General features: G+C 42.6%; 1 protein-coding gene and 1 pseudogene across 1 annotated transcript in view; one reads left to right on the forward strand and one right to left on the reverse strand.

The window, feature by feature from the left end:
- The window catches only part of LOC139204133 (leucine-rich repeat transmembrane neuronal protein 4-like), a 36620-nt gene extending 36474 nt beyond the window's left edge, over nt 1–146 (reverse strand). The window contains exon 1 of the mRNA XM_070834099.1: nt 95–146. Within this exon, the coding sequence (XP_070690200.1) occupies nt 95–146 (52 nt within the window). The remainder of the gene's footprint in view (nt 1–94) is intronic.
- A 13725-nt stretch (nt 147–13871) lies between these two features.
- LOC139204294 (leucine-rich repeat transmembrane neuronal protein 4 pseudogene) lies at nt 13872–16527 on the forward strand (annotated as a pseudogene).
- Nucleotides 16528–18936: the final 2409 nt, after the last annotated feature.

The following is an 18936-nucleotide window of genomic DNA, read 5'->3' on the forward strand; positions in this document are numbered from 1 at the left end:
AAGACAGCAGCACCATTAGCTTTAAGTATATTTTAATTTAGCAAATGATGAAGACTTTGCGCAGAAATGCAGACCACAAAAGTACCTTGCATACCCATGTTTGCGCGGTGTCGGCTCCTCCTCATGTTTAGGGCTCTCTGTTGCATGCGTCCCAGCTCCACATGTTAGAAGCACTCGGCGTTATGTCCAGATAGTTGGACACGCACCCAGGACGCCTGTTTCCACGGAAAATATACACACTTTGCGCCGCCGCCGGATCCGCTTTGCGCACGGCCGCACACCTGTCGGAGATGTGAGTAGCTCCAGAAGGTGCGCATCAACCTCTGCCTGTAGTTTCCTGCCTTACATCAGCTTGATAGCGCATATTTGAGACTGCCACCTTACGAAGCCCTTGGATGGACGCGCTCAAGCCTGTAGCCTCATGAGAATGGCACTGCTTAGCGCGCGGTTTGGGAGGCAGAAAAATGCATTTTAAACACCGAGCCGCCAATTGTCAAATCTGGGTTAAGTGACAGAAAAGAGACAGGGAACCGACCAAGTGAAGAAATCTGAGAGGAAAAAAAAAAAACTGTGGTCCAAACCCGACAAGTTGGATGTATCCTGATTCCGACGTGGACAGCGGAGGGAAAAGGCGCAGCCTGCTGTGGATTAGACCCGTTGATCGTGGCATCAAGAATAAATCAGTTGTATAGCAACAGGAATGATGTTGGTGCTGGATTATACTGAGCTCACTGGCGCTCGTTTCAGGACTTGAGATGCCCTCTCCTGGTCACCGAGTGACTCTCCACAGCCACCGCCAAAGTAGACTTCATTGTCCTCACGAGCAGAGCCTGCATATCAATTAAAGCAGAGGAGTGGGAAGTCTGTTTGCCCAGCATTTAAGATATTTGTGAAGATGCAGAACCACTCAGACGCCTCCTCACAGCCTGTATTTGAGCGGTTTGGGATAAATATCATGCAGCGCGCTCATTGCAAGCTTAATACGAAAAAAAGCTGTTAGATATTTGAATTTTTTATGTCCTAAATTGATTTCAGGCACACAGAATGACACATTTAATGACACATTATATATATATATATATATATATATATATACACACACACACACACACACACACACACACACACACACACACATATATATATGTATATGTATGTGTATATATGTGTTTGTGTGTGTGTGTGTATGTATATGTATATATATGTGTGTGTATATATATATAATGTAATATATCTAATATGTCTAATATTACTGGTGCTTTACCATTTAAGGATCATTTGAATGCTGCTTCTTTAATACACATTTATACTATTTGATAGTTTATAAGAATACCTCATATTTTAGAAGTTTATCATGTTTTGTAAAATCTTAACCTGAAAGTAACTATGTCAGATAATGACTAAAAAGTAAAACCTTTTTGAAGTATAGCCTAACCTGGAAATACTCAAGTGAAGTACAAGTACCTCAAAGATTACTTTAATGACATCACTTGAGTAAATGTACCTCCTTCTGGTATTAAAGCCGACTCATGCATCCTTGCGTTGCTGTGCTGCTGCCTGCCTATATGCATTAATGGCTATTTTATATCATATATTTACCTGAGACTGTATCAGCAGTGCAGCCTGTGTTATTTTTGGTTTCACTGCTTGTCTACAAAGTCGCACTAACTACAAGTCCCCCCGCCCTGCTAACTCCAGAGGCCCCCCAGTGGTTCTACTCTGGATCTGGGCCTGCATCTAAGGAGCTTCTGGCAAGCTCAGATGTTAATATGATTCTTATTTAGTGCTTCATAGGCAGACGGGCCTATAATGAAAAGGTCAGCTTGTTAGTAAGTCTGAACACAGTAACAAGCAAGAAAATCAATGTACATTGTCTTCTACAGGTATCTATAGAATCCAGGTGTTGGCCATTTTCAATAAACACACACATATTAGTTTTTTATACAGACTGACTTGTAGACACATTGTTTGAAACTGAAAACTCAAAAACTTTTGACTGGCAGTGTAGGCTTAGCATTCAGAGGAAAACAACAGATGGGTTGCAAAGTGTGTATATATTTTTTTTATCTCATCTACTTGCTTTTAAAAGTCATTTTTAAATCTATGCCAAGACAACAAACTTAAGAGAGCCAGTTTTTCCACCAGTCATTATCGTATTTGCATATTGTCACTTAAATGCGTCATGCGTAAACAAAAGGAGCTCTTAAGGCCTCATAATGGGACTTTGAGTCAGGGTCAAAGTCATCACTTTTAATGGGTCCCTCTGCCTCTGTACTTAATGAGTAGCGTAATTACCAGTGATGGACATTAATGAACATTTGACCTCAAACTGCAGATAGTTTGTGACAAAGAAATGGGTGGAAACAAAAATAAAACTCATGCATCTAACACTTCAATGGCAGTCAGTGATTTAATTTTCATTGTTAGATCAATTAGCTATCTGGAGTTGAAGGAAGGGGCATGAACTACCAAGGTGACTGAAAGAATAGAAAATACAATATTCAATACACTTTGAATGTAGCATAATGTTTAGTTTACTACATCACACTGAACTGATTTCATTTATTCATTAACTCTTTTTAGACTCTAGGTTTTAGCCATCCTTGCTTTTTAGCTATGACTATGAACTATGACCTTAAAATTTAACATTTAAAATTGTATATTAAATGGAGACTTATGTATTTTGAACCATTCAGCACATTTCTCCCCTCATTTTCCAGTGCTTTAGACATGTAATATTACTATATTGTAGTGTGAAATTATAGTGTGTCATCTCCAAAAATTCTCTTACTCATAAGAGAATAAATTAGAAAAAGCAATGGCCCATGAATGGAGCCTTGAGGTATCCCTGAATAGACAGTAGCAGTTTCAAAGTTGAACAGTGAACATACTACATATTACAATGAATTACTCACAGTCATCAATCCAGTTAAAAGCATTCCAGTTTTTATCCCAACCTGGATAACTTTGCTAATCTAAAAGTTTTTGAGAGACTAAGAAATAAGGATGTGGAAACAGTTCCATCATTTCGGACTGTTCGGGTAGGATGCATTTTATGAACTCTAAAGATCATAAAAGAGTATGTGTTTTATGACACTGTATCCGTGCCATCCATTAGGTCCCAACTATCACTATAAAAGAATCATACCTGCACAAGGGGAATTCAAGACATAAAGATAATCTTTTTATCTTTTTCACATGGTAATGAAATTGCTAATAATAATAATGAAGTTACATTTTTTAGATTTAATTTCTATAATTTGTTGAATAGTGATTTAAATACAGATTAATCAAGAAATATCATATACTCTCTTAAGGTCTAACCCTACTGTTGGACCACCTAGAATTTGCACCATTGTGTCAAACAACAATTACCTTTGAAGCACAAATGCACATATCTGTGGTTTATCTTTGGTTTATACCAAACTGATCATAATTTGTAAAAATATACTATTGTCCGTCTGTCACAAATTTGACACCCTTTTTCTCTTTATCCACAAGTCAAAGCTCTTTTAATTTTGGTATATATACTGTCAAAATGTATTTATGATGTTTTGAGTTGAATAACCAGAGATCATTATGGAAGAAAAAAAAATCATATCTCCTACCTCATTCTTAAAAATCACAGCACGTTGCTGTGCAATCATCTGTTGTGCTAAGTTCATTTAAATTCCCCGTGGTCTCTGCATCAGCCCTTATTTATGTTGTCGAACAAATCTGACATGACCCACTTTCACATTTCATCGAGCTCTTCGGAGGTATTTGCGATAACTGGCAATGCAGAAGTGCATGGATCAATAATTGAGTTTCACGGTATATTCATAGTCAACTCTCAACATTGGAAGGAATATCACAACTTTTAACTCTCCCAACTCAAAGATTTTCTTATTTTTATATCTCACTTGCAGCTTGAATTTGACTACTTGTTGAGAATGACTTGTGTTTTAGTTTTTGTGACCTGCTGACTACTTAATGATCGTCTGTACGTCATGATAATATTCTCACAGGCGTCATTAAGTGAAAATCAACCCCACGTGAGACCAGGATGTCACTGTCTTGACAACAAAAGCATGGAAACCCAAGCTATAAACAAAGGTGTAGTACCACCATATGCACTCACCTCACTTTGCAAATAACTCAGCCACCAAATTGCTTCCTATGAAACTTTAATGACTGTCTGTGACTGACTGAGCCCTGAATAATAGAGCAAGGGAAGGGCCTGCTTTTTTGCAGCATAATGAATCCCACTGAAACAGAGTGAAGAAATGTATATATAGTAAAATAATTAGGACAAAGAGAGACTTAAAACAGTCTTCAAGCAGGTTCTATTTACTCTGACCCTGACTTCTAAATGTGTAAATTTAATTACCCTGCAAATCCAAGCAGCAGGTAAATATTTCTCGAACAGAGGGCTCATCCCCAAACATCTGGCACTTTATCCCCTGCTGCTTCGATGACTCAAATGAGTAAAAAAAGAGAAAAGAATACTGCGTTTACTTCTTTCGATATACCAAGGGCTGTATATCGACTTTGCTCTTACTCTGTGCATAAAGTGTTTTCCTTAAAACTGATCCTCAGCTCATCACTACTCATTGATCGTGTCTGTGCACGGGCCTTTTTTAAGTTGAAGTTCTTAAAGTTGTGCCCCTGCTGGACGATACGCAGAGTCCTGAGTGGATTCTTGAAGTTTTCTGAAACTGAACTGAAAAGTTGTTCATTTGACCTGGATTCATATTCTGTTTAAAACTAAGGAACTATTTTCTTAGTGTGCATGATAAGCATGTCTTCTCTTTAGACCAATTCACATGCTGAAACACCAGCAGCAGAGGTGCTACAACATTCATGAAGTTAATGAGAGAAAGGTGGTTGAAAACATCATTAAAACACTCGTGTATTAAAGGTTAAACCGGTGCTCTTCAGAGAGTCTTGGCTTGTAGCAGAGTTTGACAGCAGATGATGATTCCAAACCTTTATGTGGTAGTCTACCTTTTCAAATATCACTCTCATGCATAAGAAAACACACTTCTGCAAGGAAGCCTGTGAGGATCAGTTGGTAATGCATTATAGAGATGATTATAATGGGCTTTTGCATTTAAATCCTGCGTCAAACAGTCACAGATGTGTGTATGAGGCAATGAGGCAGAACAGGTCGAAGAAAAAAAAAAACTTTATTAAAGGGATAGTTCGGATTTTAGGTGCTGGAAGAAGTGCTTAAGTTAGTTTATAACTGCAGATTGTATGTATGACCGTGGATGGAGTGAGCAGAAAAATATTGTTAGCCACCTGATAAAATGCCCACCTAAAAAAATCAATATCACTTTAATTGTACACTATATTAACAATATTCTTATTCCCCGTCCACAGCGCTACATTGTTTAGCATCCTTACTCCTGCCTGCTTCTCCAAATTCTGAGCGTGCCACCACAATCTATTGTAAGTAACACAAGTAATACACTAGCTATTGATAAGTACCTCATGCAGGCTTACAGTCAGGCACAGGAAGGAAATCCAGACAAGCAAACAAATCCAGAGGAGGAAGGCAGGTAGCAGATATCAGGCAAGAAATCAGGCACAGATAGAGGTGGAGGTGGGAAGTTCCTCAGAAATGTACAGGCCTGGGTGAAGTGGGAAGTGGAGGCAGGGACGGAGAGGAAAATAAAACTAATTAAAGCTGCAAGCAGCGTTGGAGGGCCCTCACACCTCCGTGCACGTCGTGGCGTGCGGCGGCTCCGTCCTGTTGCTGGACTCCGACCCTTCCACGCGATAAAACAGGGAACAGAACATCAGTGCTTCTCTTCTACAGCTGACTCAATCAGTGAGTTTGTTTATGTCATTGTGTTACTTCGATGCTTTTAATGGTTAGTTTGGATCCAAAGAAATATTTATATAGCACACAACAACACAAACATACTAACCGAATGAGGCAGCAGCAGAGCAGCAGCTTCCTGTGTTCTGTGTGGTAAAATCCCTGTTTTAGTGAATGTAGTCTGGTGTGTGTGCAGAGAGCGATATAACGGCTGTTTGTGGTTAAACCAAAAGGATCTTCCAGGTCTCTCTCTGTAGGGATCCTTTCCATGATGCTGTCACACACTTAGAATAACACTCTGAGCCTGTCAGTGGATCAAACAAGCTCTTTTAGTGGACTTACTGTGATCAGGTGCAGTTGGCAGTCGACTGAGGCAAACTGGACCAATTTTTTTTTTTTTTTTAAAGTTCCACTTTAATGTCTGACTGAGCTGCAGTGAAACGAGGAAAGCTTCAGTGTGACTGCAGGATTAGTTGGTTCTGTCATGAGGAAACCAACTGGAGGTTCCTGCAGGGAGACTCTGACCCATGTGACGACATGACACCTCATCGCTTCACACCGTCGCATACTAAGAGCAGAGGATGGGCCGCATGTGTCGTACATCCAGATCACACACCTGAACGCAACACAAGCTGATTTGTAACGCTGCAGTAGGAAATATTACATTATAATTCTGGTTGAAATAACCCATTTTGTCACTACAATATTTATTTGAAGGTTTCCTTTAAAAACAAATGTGTCTGAGTGCTGTTCCCTTTGTGTTTAGATTTTTTTTGGCCTGTAAATGCACCAGTGATAATATCTAATTATATGAAAACACACTTTGTCCGTGACTCCTCAATTTAAAAGAAGAGCTGGAGCTGGAGGCAGGACGTGGTTAGCCTAGCTTAGCATAAAGAGTGGAAGCAGGGGGAAACAGCCATCCTGGATCTGTCCAGAGTTCAAAAACACACCTGTGAACACCTTGGAGAGAAAGCTAAATAGGACATTTCTGAAAATGTTGAACTGTTTCTTCATGTTACAATTAGACAAATTAAAATGACATGTCATTTTATTATATGATACATATTATAATATTATAATATTATTTTTATGTGCAACATTAAATCAAATCAGATCAGCTGATACTCAGTAAACAGTCCTTGATTGTATCCCAGTATGATATGAACAGTAAGACACCAGTCTGAAGAGTTCTGAACGATGCTCTACAGAGGAACAACTACACAGGAAATCAATATTTAATTTCTAATTTTTTTTATTTCAAATTATTTCAGATTTTTTGTTTGTTTGTTTTTTGTATGTTGGATAAACCGGAGCACCCGGAGAAAACCAGTTTAAACACAGAGGAACAGATCAGATCCTGACCGACGGATCGCTCCCGTCTGTCAGGACATGAAACTGAACCTCGTGTTTGTTTTTTGTATGTTGGATAAACCGGAGCACCCGGAGAAAACCAGTTTAAACACGGAGGAACAGATCAGATCCTGACCGACGGATCGCTCCCGTCTGTCAGGACATGAAACTGAACCTCCATGTCTTGTTTCACGCCTCCTTATTTTTCTGTTTCTTGCTCTTGTACTGGCGGCGGTGTTTCGGTGTTAGAGCTTTCTTGAGGCGCCTCCACAAAGACGGCTGGCCAGTGACTTGGCCCTCCCCCCGTGGGGAGACCTCATCAGGGACCTGGGCCTCTTCAAGTGGGAAAACCTCCTTGTTGACTTGGGCCTCCTCCTTTGGGAAAACCTCCTTGTTGACTTGGGCCTCCTCCTTTGGGGCGACCTCTTCGGTGACTTGGGTCTCCTCCAGTGGGGCGACCTCTTCGGTGACTTGGGTCTCCTCCAGTGGGGCGACCTCTTCGGTGACTTGGGCCTCCCCCAGTGGGGCGACCTCCTTGGTAACTTGGGCCTCCTCCTTTGGGGCGACCTCTTCAGTGACTTGGGCCTCCTCCAGTGGAGCAACCTGGGACTCCTCCAGAGGGGCAACCTCCTCTGCGACAGAAGTGTTCTGTGGTGCATGGAGGTCAGTTGTGATCAAGTTGTTTACCTTTGAAATGGCTTTTTTTCCAATCTGCTCACACACCTGGAGCATCATTGGGTTTTTGTAGGTATCAACTTGTTTCTGCAGTTCCTGCGTCTTTAGTTTGAAGACCAACTGTTTAAGAGAGTCTCTTTCACCTTTCAGCCTTTCTACCAGGCTCAGGACTTTGGTGACTCTCTCATGAAACTCAAGCCTGACTTCCTCCAGTTCGTTTTGCAGGAGGTCAGCTCTCTGCCTTTCAGCCTGGACTTGATCTGTGAGATCTTTGATCAGGTCGTCTTTGTTTTTGTTCGACCCGTCCAAGGGCTCGGCTGCGAGGGCTGTGGAGGAGAGACTCTTGATTTCCTGTGTGAGCCTCACCACCTCCTTGTCTAGATCGAACCTCAAGCTCTGCTGCTCCTTCAGTTTCCACTCTGCTTCTCCACGCAGGTACTTCTCATTGTAAGAAGTTTGCTCCTCCCTATGTCTCAAACCTCTTTCATAATGAAGGTCGGCTAGGGCTTTCTGCAGAAGCCGGTGCAGAGGTGGATCCCTCCCCCAGTAGTATGGAGTTGACTGGGCATCCCAGTGGTTTTGAGGTTGCTGGGCATCCCAGTGGTTTTGAGATGACTGGCCACCCTGGTGGTATTGAGATGGCTGGCCACCCTGGTGGTTTTGAGGTGGCTGGCCACCCTGGTGGTTTTGAGATGACTGGCCACCCTGGTGGTTTTGAGATGACTGGCCACCCTGGTGGTTTTGAGATGACTGGCCACCCTGGTGGTTTTGAGGTGGCTGGCCACCCTGGTGGTTTTGAGGTGGCTGGCCACCCTGGTGGTTTTGAGATGACCGGGAATCCCAGTAGTATTGAGATGACTGGCCACCCCGGTGGTTTTGAGGTGGCTGGCCACCCTGGTGGTTTTGAGATGACTGGCCACCCTGGTGGTTTTGAGATGACCGGGAATCCCAGTAGTATTGAGATGACTGGCCACCCCGGTGGTTTTGAGGTGGCTGGCCACCCCAGTGGTTTTGAGGTGGCTGGCCACCCCGGTGGTTTTGAGATGACCGGGAATCCCAGTAGTATTGAGATGACTGGCCACCCCGGTGGTTTCGAGATGACCGGGAATCCCAGTAGTACTGAGATGACTGGCCACCCCGGTGGTTTTGAGGTCGGCCGCCACCCCGGTGGTTTTGAGGTGGCTGGCCATCCCCGTTGATTTGAGGTTGCTGGCCATCCTCGTTGTTTTGAGGGGGCTGCTCCCTCTGGGTGTTTTCATGAGGCTCTCTTGCATCCATCGGAGCAGGAGAGACCTCATTGGACTCCCAATCCATATTTGCGACAGCGCTGCTGCCATCAACAGGTAGTGTAGCTAGTAACTCCTGTTTTTCGTCCTCCAACTCCATGATCTCTCCCCAGGTGAGACCCGCAGGCAGCATTGCCTCGACTGGACTGCTGTTGGCTTTCATTGATCTTCTTAATGAAACCGATCGCAGTTGTAACGGGTTGTCAATGGTTGTTGAAGTGTTCTTCGAACGGTGGTGTGTCTCGGATGTGTTCTGAACGTGTATCTCTCTCTGTCTATCTCTCTCTGTCTATCTCTCTCTGTCTATCTCCCTCGGCTCAGTTTGGGTTTCGTCTCTATTTATATCGTTTCAACATTCTGGAAGCCTCTGAGGTCATCAGTGACACCCTCATTCTGGTTCTCATTCTCAGCCAACATTCTGGAAGCCTCTGAGGTCATCAGTGACACCCTCAGCCAACATTCTGGTTACTTACAAACTTGTTTTTGTTTGAAAAATAGTTTTTCCAGTATTGTTCATCACATAGAAATATCTCAAGACAAGATATCTCAAGATATCTTGTGTATATGTCAATGGTTGCAGGAGTCCTTTAGGAGTTTCTGAGAGCTCTGCTATGACTTTTCATATCCGAAACTTTAAAAATGTCCGATTTATTTATTTCCTCATAGAAATGAATGTGAAACATTTTCAACATTCCCATTTCTTCACCCGACTTCTAGCCCTCACAGCTCCTTCGTGCTTTTAGCTAGAAACTCCATTGAAGCTTTAAAACGTTCATCATCTCTCCCTCTTTCAGCACATACCTCTACCTCCTTTGTGCCATTCACCACTTCATCACAGTCGTCTTTTAAACTAAATCTTAAATTAAATTTTTAAACTTTTTCTCATTTTACATGAGTGTGTATGTGGCCGCGCTAGACTGGGTGACGTCATCGCTAGAGTGTGGAGGAGCGGAAAAATCACATGAAACTTTTGTCTTTAACTCGCTGGTTTGGCCGAACCGTTTCACCCACAGTCACAGTTTATCACTCAAAATGTAGCTTAAGTCTTTGGACACGCAGTCATGTGACTCACAACACACAGAAACGCACACAGCGCGTCCCACGAGCCTCGGAGCGACGGGAGCACCGGCCGAACGCCTCATTGACTGCCATGTTAAAATGACAGAGGAGGGAGAGAAACACTTCTCTTGTGCTCATTTCAGCAGATAGAGACCTTAGATTACATCTACGTGTTCAGGAGACTCCCTTATGTCCACTGGTCTGCTGCACTTTATGGCTGTGACAAGGACCGTTTTCAGTAAAACCTGCATTTTCAGGGCAATGCAATAAAAAAATTAAAAAATCAGGGCATTACGGAATTTTTCACCACGACTGAATTTTCTGCAAACTTTCAGGAGTTTTCGTGCATGTTTAGGCCCCCAAAATGCAATTCATTGGGGAAAAGGAGGAAGAGAAGAAGAAGAAGAAGAAGAAGAAGAATTCCTTGCATTTCAACTATGTTTTTGGCCCCCTGGTTGCTTGCATTTCATATATTTTTTCAGCCCCTTCGTGCTCGGGGCCTATGAGGTCCGTACACCTCTTGGTTCTTGGGTACTTGCACGTTTCCTCCCTTGCACATTTTTCCCCCACACAGTTTCAATAGGGTCCTCGCACCGCTTGGTGCTCGGGCCCTAATAAAAACAACTGAGGCAGCCGTCGTGACACAAAGTTACCACAATAATTGATGGTTTCCTGCAAAACAAGCGTGTTTCCTGCACCACAAAAGCTCCACAAAGGGTCCTCTTTCGCAACTCTGCTTATCTCATTTTTCATTTGTATAATTCCTAATACATAATGCATTGTGATAGCATAGCACTGCACACATGAGACCACTGGGTAAAGAGGTTTCTTTATCAAAAAAATTTCAGTGTTGCACCTATAATGGTTCTTTTGAAATGGGGCAAAAACTAAAGATGAGATGAGGACGCAACAGGTAGCTTCTATTTAGGACTGATTTAATTTGTAAAAATAACGACACACTGCAGGCTCCATACTACCATTGCTTAGACAGGAAATGTGAAATTCAGCTGATGAGGGAACGCAGCTGTGTTCTGTCAGTCGTATCTTATACATGAAGAGGAGAAACCTGGAGCATTGTAGAGGGCTCTGTTCCATATAACTTCAGGGCCTAAGCTATTTCCACTTCATTAGTTCAACTCTTTAATAAATTAATCAGCAGCTTTGCTTATCAGAGCAGCTCCATTCTCTGTCTCTATCTATATAAACACTAAGGTGATAATTATATGGGTACATTTCTAAAATCTAAGGCTTTTCAAGATCAACCATGATTGTTCAAAAACATCAAGTTCATCACCTAAAATTTGTTATAATGTATGCACAGTGATGCATCCTCTAGAGAACTCCATGGATTGGCTTTTATTGCATTACTCATTCAGCCACCTCAATATTTATCTTTCATTTTATCATTGATTTTAGTCAGAACATTGTATGTTTGTTCCTACCTTGCTTGTACTTTAGGTGCAAATAAAATATTAATGAAGGACCTGAGTGAGATTTGTGTCTTTGCGTGAACGTCGGGATGTTTTGAACACCCACCACATGCTGTCAGTTTAATAATGGGTTCTTATCCGCTCAATTCAGCGCACCTTGTCTTGTAGTAGTAAAATATACACACATCCATAACATGCCAACCCCTGCCAAAAAAGTTGGCAAATATCAGAAAAAAAACATGAAAATAAGCAACAGAAACTTGATCGTTATCTGCACTAACTGCAAATTTACAATCGAGACCACGTGTTGTACTGATTTGCTGAGATGTGTGTACCGTGAGATTTTAAACAGGAAATGTTTTTTCGTGGATTATAGTAATGCTATCCACACATCTCAATAAAAGGCCACTGACTTTCATCAGGGGATTAATCCCAGCTTAGATATTTCAAATACCACGGAAGGCGATTTTCAAAATATAAGCACAGATGACAATCTGCTGTTTGCGTACAGCAGTGGCTTGAGTTGGGTGACATGTCTGCACCGTGTGGCCCGATCAACAACTTTTTCGAAAATAGGTCTCAATGAGAAGAGTAAAAGGTCAATGAAAGGTGTGCATGAATAAATCTATCTATCCATCTGTCACCATGTTTGTGTAATACTCTACATTTATATGTGCAGATACAGCACAGTGCGTAGTGTAGCAGGCCTTAAACAAGTCACTTTACATATATACATACATGCATTCAAATTTCTACTCGCCATAAGCTGCTACTTTGACTTCGTAAAGCTCTACACAGACATACTTTAAGATCCTATGTTGATCTCTCTGAAAGGGTTTGCAACAGGCTCACTGAGCCACATATCAAAGTGTGATTTTACTCCTCTACATGTCTTTCTGTCTCTCTGTAATTGGCAGTTAGAACACAGCAGTTGTCACCCATCTGAGGATGATTACATTGTCGAACTTCAAGATGTGGCTGCTGTGCACAGAGTCATCTTCTCTATTTTCATACACGAGATAGGATCCGGTCCGCTGATGATAAACTGATCGCTGACGGTCAGGAGAGCACAAAGCAGCCTCATTACACAGCGTCACTGTTGAGCAGCACACTTCCCCACACACAAGGTGCACATTTCTTGAATGGCATGTGATCTCCCAGGACACATGCGAGGCAGCGTAAACATCGAGGAGTAGATTTTGTTTGACATTCAGCTGCAAAATGTGCTACTATTAGTCCCTGAGGTATTATCTTAACAGAATGGCTCATTTTCACACCTCTCAGATTCACCCCCGCTGTGGCATTCATGGAGCAGGTTTCATAAATACAATTTCCTCGTAATACAATCCACAGGCATCAGAGGAAATCTTGTTTGACCAGGACTGTCACCCTACTCCCAGCCAAATAATGGTGTGAATTCATTAGCTCATTTCTTTTAATCGCAAGTGATCTGGATGCTGATTTCTCTCTTATCTTTGCTGAAGTCATGTGTTCGCAGATTAATGTCAACAGCCCTTAAAACAGGACATTTCGTTTTGTGTGCACAAGGGGTTGCTGTTACCACACATTACAGCTCAGACTCTCCGAGGCTGTGCCGTCTCCACACTGTTGTGTCCAATGTGCTGAATGTCTGTTCAAAGCCGGCTGAGCAAAGTATGAAAAAGCAGTATGAAATTGCATTTGTCCCTATCGCCTCCTACTTTAAGCATGTTTTTTCCTCCTTCCTCTGCTGTCTGCTGACTGCCCACCTCATAAGGAACATGCATTTGAATACCAATAATCCCTACTGTTGCCACCTCTTCAGCAGCATCTCTAGACACCAAGAGGTGTTGAATGTTTATCTACACAAACTCCCCCTGCTGCCTGCGACGGTGGATGGATGCTGCGTGTCAACATCACACTTAAGCTGTTAGCATAATTATCATTTTAATAAGCCTCTGACGGGGACCAATAATCCTGATTACCCGAGTTCCTGTTATTTCCTGCCATTTTAGAATGAATGATTAAAAGTATTAATGAATGAGTGAGTGACTGGAGGATTGGCATCATGCTACTTGTCCTCTTGTTTCTGTTGCCATGTCATCATCATGCTCAGCATTTTGAATAATTATTGTGCGTGTTGCCTTCTTTACACATTGTGAGGTGAGCCAGTATTTCAGCAAGATTATAAACACATGAAGCTGAAATGTGAAAAAAATAAAATCCAAAGACTATTGTAAATATTAGGGACCAAATTCTTTGCCAGTCATCCTTTGCCCCCTAATGAACAAGGTAAATACAGCTTAACTTTATCATTTATCATTTCAAGACACAGAATGAAAATGAATGAAAATGTATTACTTTCAATATATAACATTAGCAATCAAACTTAATCGTTTGATTACAGTCAATAATGAAATAACAGCAGAGTACGTGGCTGGTATTCATAGTATATTATAGACTTGTGTGTGTGTGTGCTTAAGGACGCCTACGCCTCAGAGAGAGGGAGAGAGGAAGGGAGGAGAAAGACAGAGAGAGAGGGAGAGAGAGAGGGATGGGGGCTACGCGGAGTGGAGGATTGTGCATCAGTCTACTGGCGCTCTAAAGGGTTATTGCGCACACAGCAGGCTGAACTACAGCGGCAGCTCCAACTACGACCCAAGTGTGAAGGCGTCCTTCCTCTGAGCGTCACACGGAGATCTGCCGCTTTGGACCGCTGCGGAAAACTTGCGCTTATTTGATTTTCTCCTCTAATTGAAGACATAAGTGATGCTCAGTGCGCGGGTCGACTCCGAGGCTGCATGAACTGCGATTTTTTCCCATGTGAGAGCAGTTTAATGTGCTCTTTATATCCATTTATTTCAGAGGATTACTCCTTTCCTCAGTGGCGATGGGTAAGTCTTTATGATCTTCAAGATTTAGTGCCACAGTTTTCTCCCTCTTGAGGCTGGTCGTAGTCAAGGCGACAGCCAGGATCAGTTCTCACTGACAGATTCATTAGTTGCCAAACTGGATGTGATACATGTAAAGAATGAGGTCTGCTGTTTATTTAAGAATGAATCCCAATGATGTTCGCCTTTTCCTCCACTTGTTTCTCTGTGTCTGAATATTTTCACATATTTAAAAAGTAGCTAACGTCAGACTCTGTTATTAATTCTTCATGAAGCAAATCTGGTGCCTCAGACATCAGACCTCAAGCTGCTCCTCACCATATGATCTCCTGTTTGAAGCAAGAATTTCTCCTCTTATTTGAATGTGTTTGAGCTCACATTTTCTTAAACCAGCTCGTCCTTTTGATTGCCTGTGCTCCACTCTACTCCCAACAGGTTCTGTGATGTTGGACTGGAGGTTATCATGTCTTCTTCTGCAGGCAGCTGCTTTGCTGCTGCTCAGCAAGGGGGAGAGGATGTGCCCTGTGAGTTGTCGCTGTGAAGGGAAGATTGTTTATTGCGAATCTGGTATCTTCCAAGACATCCCAGAAAACATCACCACAGGATGCCAAGGACTGTCTCTGCGCTACAACAGCCTACTGATGCTGCTGCCCTACCAGTTTGCTCACCTAAATCAGCTCATCTGGTTGTACCTGGACCACAACTCCATCAATGCCATAGATGCTTTAGCCTTCCATGGTGTGCGCAGGCTCAAAGAACTGATCCTCAGCTCCAACAAAATAGCCCACCTGCACAACAACACATTCAGCGCCATACCAAACCTGCGGAATCTGGACTTATCCTATAATCAGCTGCAGTCTCTGCATCCAGGACATTTTTATGGTCTGCGCAAGCTACAAAATCTCCACCTTCGATCTAATGGACTGAAACAGATTTTAATTCGTACCTTTCTGGAATGCCGCAGCCTGGAGTTTTTGGACTTGGGTTACAATCGCTTACGGAGCCTAACTCGCACAACGTTTTTAGGACTGTTCAAGCTGAAAGAGCTTCATTTAGAGCACAATCAATTTTCCAGGATGAATTTTTTCATTTTCCCGCGCCTTACCAACCTCCAGGCTCTTTATTTGCAATGGAATCGCATTCGATCCATCAGCCAAGGCGTGCCTTGGACCTGGCACAAACTACAGAAACTGGATCTGTCAGGGAATGAGATCCAAATGTTGGACCCAGCAGTTTTCCAATGTATGCCGAACTTACAAATACTTAACCTTGAATCAAACAAGCTCAGCAGTGTGTCTGTGGAGGCTGTCGCAGCATGGACCTCACTGACCACCGTCAGCCTGGCGGGTAACGCCTGGGACTGCAGCCCCAGTATCTGCCCTCTCATGGGATGGCTCAAAAACTTCAGAGACTCCAAAGACATCAGTATGATATGCAGCAGTCCCAAGTCTGTGCAGGGCGAAAGGGTCGTTGATGTTGTGAGGAACCACTCTACCTGTGTGGACATGCCAGATGTGTTCTCAACAACTGCTGTCACCATTCTAACCTCAGCCCAAGTTGTGAACATCACAACTCACCTCTCCCCCTCAGACCTGATTAGCACTGAGTTACCGGTACAGAGATTAAGCACTGCGTCCGTCCGTCCGAGAGGGACGGACAGAAAGACAACAGTGTCCACAACCACGAGCTCCACATCAGCCATCTCCCCTGAACCCCCTGCGTCCTTTATCCCAGAGCTACAGTTTGAACATATGGCTTTCCATAAAATCATTGCAGGCAGCGTAGCCCTGTTCCTGTCAGTGTCATTGATCCTTCTGGTTATTTATGTGTCGTGGAGGCGCTACCCCAACACCATGAGGCAGCTGCAGCAGCACTCAGTCAACCATAAGCGCAGGAAAAAGGCCCGTAAGCAGGAACAGGACCTTAACTCTCAGTTGCAAGAGTACTATCTGAGCTACCATTCTAACTCCGAGACAATGGATTCTCTGGTTAATGAAACAAGGCCATGCACGTGCACCATATCAGGATCCATAGAATGTGAGGTCTGAGCCGCCCACTCCACCTCAAGTGACTAAAACTGCAATCACTAAGCGGAGGTAAATGGTTTGTCCACGAGATGAAGTGGTTTTATCTCTAATGTGAGATGATGGATTCTGCAGCTCTGAAGGAAATACTTGGGGGCATAGTAGAATATAATTATGTGCACTGAAAAGAAGACTGGGACGGAGAGATATATTCTCAGCTAATTATCACCCTGGCTGACATGAGAACAGTGGCGGGGTCAGCCAGGTTTGCTGTGCGTGATCTGAAGTAACAACTGGACCTCGGCTACAGTAGAAGTCGGCTCTGAAGAGAGACTGACCTTATTCTTAGTCAGACTATATCGCCATAGAACATCTGAAACCAACAAAGCTTTTTCCACTTTTTACTTGCTAGTTTTGATTTTTATCATGTAGCTTGTGAAACATTTCAGATGTATGCGTGCATCCTTGAGCGTATGCGTGTGTGTGTGTGTGTGTGAGTGTGTTAGGGGGATGAGCTGATAATCTCCTGGTTTACTGACTCCTGATTGGAAGAGTTACAGTGTTGCACCTTATTCTCACAGATGCTATGTGTCCAGTTAAACTCTTTTGCATTTGGCATACTAGTGCAGCATTTAGACGTACTGTAGCACTCCCACAAAACATAGGGGAACAATTCGCTGAGAGAGTATCTTGTCCTGAGACCTTTTGCATGAATTCATTCTCCTTCCTTAAGATGCCTCTCTCTCTCTTATTAGATGATGGTTTCATTGTGGTCCAAGCCAAACAAGCTATCTATGTTTAAAACTCTCGAGTCTAATCTCAGGACTGATATTTTCCAAGCTGTAAAAAAAACTCTCAAGTCCAATCAGGGCCTTGATGTTTCTGTCAAAGTAATGATGTGGATTTTCATAAAGAATTTTGTATTGATTATTCCTATCATTATGATTATGCATTGTTTGTGTAAAGACATGACAATATGGGTACTAGACATTCTATGTGATAATGACATGATGTATAATTAAAAGAAACACTGACAACTGATGAAGAGTTGTGTGTGATGAGAATATCGATGCCTGGTGCATCATATGGAGAGAGAAAAAAAAATCCAGGCATTGTGCTTGTGGTGTTATACATTTCATTGGATTTGCTGCTGCGTGCAAGAGGAGCTGACATATTTTCCATCACGTGTCTCATTTTCTGTCTCTCTTCTCTTCCATCCTCTCCTGGCACTTGGATATCGACGATATTGATTCTATCCGGGTTGCACACCTCAAACTCAGGGTGGGGGGAGCCCTGTCAGTCCCTGGGACACAACTGAGCTTGTATAGAAACAAGCAGTTTTTTTGCTCTCAGTTTTCTCATAAGCAGGTTTGCTTTTAGTGCATGGGGAGCGATGCCATTCAATGCGTGTCCATGAGACATAAAGACATCCCAGTCCCTGAAACCAAAAGCAGATTAAGAATCTCCCTTTTATATAACCATGCATTCTCTGGCAGTTTGAAAATATTGCTCTTGTGCCATGAAAGGAAAGGGAGAATAGAGGAAGGCCACTGAGGCACAGTGGGTGTTATGGGTCAAGGCAGTTATGGCATGAAGAAGATATCACCCACCTTAGTCTGTCTGCTCCCGTCCTCTCCTTCCTTTTCTCCCTGTCTTGTCTTTCTGTTTTTTTCTCAGCTTTCTCGCCGTGAGGAGAGAAAATTAACCTGCGCCAGGGGACATTTGTGCCTGTGTTAAACCAGGCAGGATTAGTCAGTGTCTGTGCTAGCATGTCAGAGCTATCAAAAAAGTGTTTTTCCTCCTGTTTTTAGAACAAACTAAAAAAAAAAAAAATCTATTGCTTACTATAGTCCTCCCCCACAGCTGTCAGTTGTTTTCTCAGACCTGTTGTGAACTAAATAGAAATGGGACTCCTCTCTGTTATCTATCATCAGTATGTTCACATATCTACTGTGTAGTACCTCTAAAGTTTCTGACTGGTCAAAGGTTACTCCGATAAAGATTTGCAACCTCCCATTTTTCCCTTTCTAAACATGACTCAGGCTTTCTTTAGCCTGCAGGCAGGTAGGGAGGCACACTGCCAACAGAATTTATATCCATATATTTAGTTTCCAGCTCTTGCATATATGATGAATTTCTTTCACGGACCAATGGGAAAATCTGCAAGGCCATACCAAACTGTAATACAAACAGAACAAATGATTTGTTGATCTAATTTTGGCAGATATTGTAATTAGTGTTTGATTTGTCATATTGTGACTGATGAAAAGAAATTGCCCGTGTTTTGAAATCTTTTGCTGTTCTGGAGCTAAGAAAAGAATGCTGATTAGAGAGCTGTGGTCTGCAGCTTGCAGATCATTATTGAGGATATTTGTTTGGATGAAAAATTGTGGGAGTGCAGAGTATTGACTTAGTACAACAATGCACAAATAG

The sequence above is a fragment of the Pempheris klunzingeri genome, chromosome 7 (assembly GCF_042242105.1).
Source record: "Pempheris klunzingeri isolate RE-2024b chromosome 7, fPemKlu1.hap1, whole genome shotgun sequence".
NCBI classification, from domain to species: Eukaryota; Metazoa; Chordata; class Actinopteri; order Acropomatiformes; family Pempheridae; genus Pempheris; species Pempheris klunzingeri.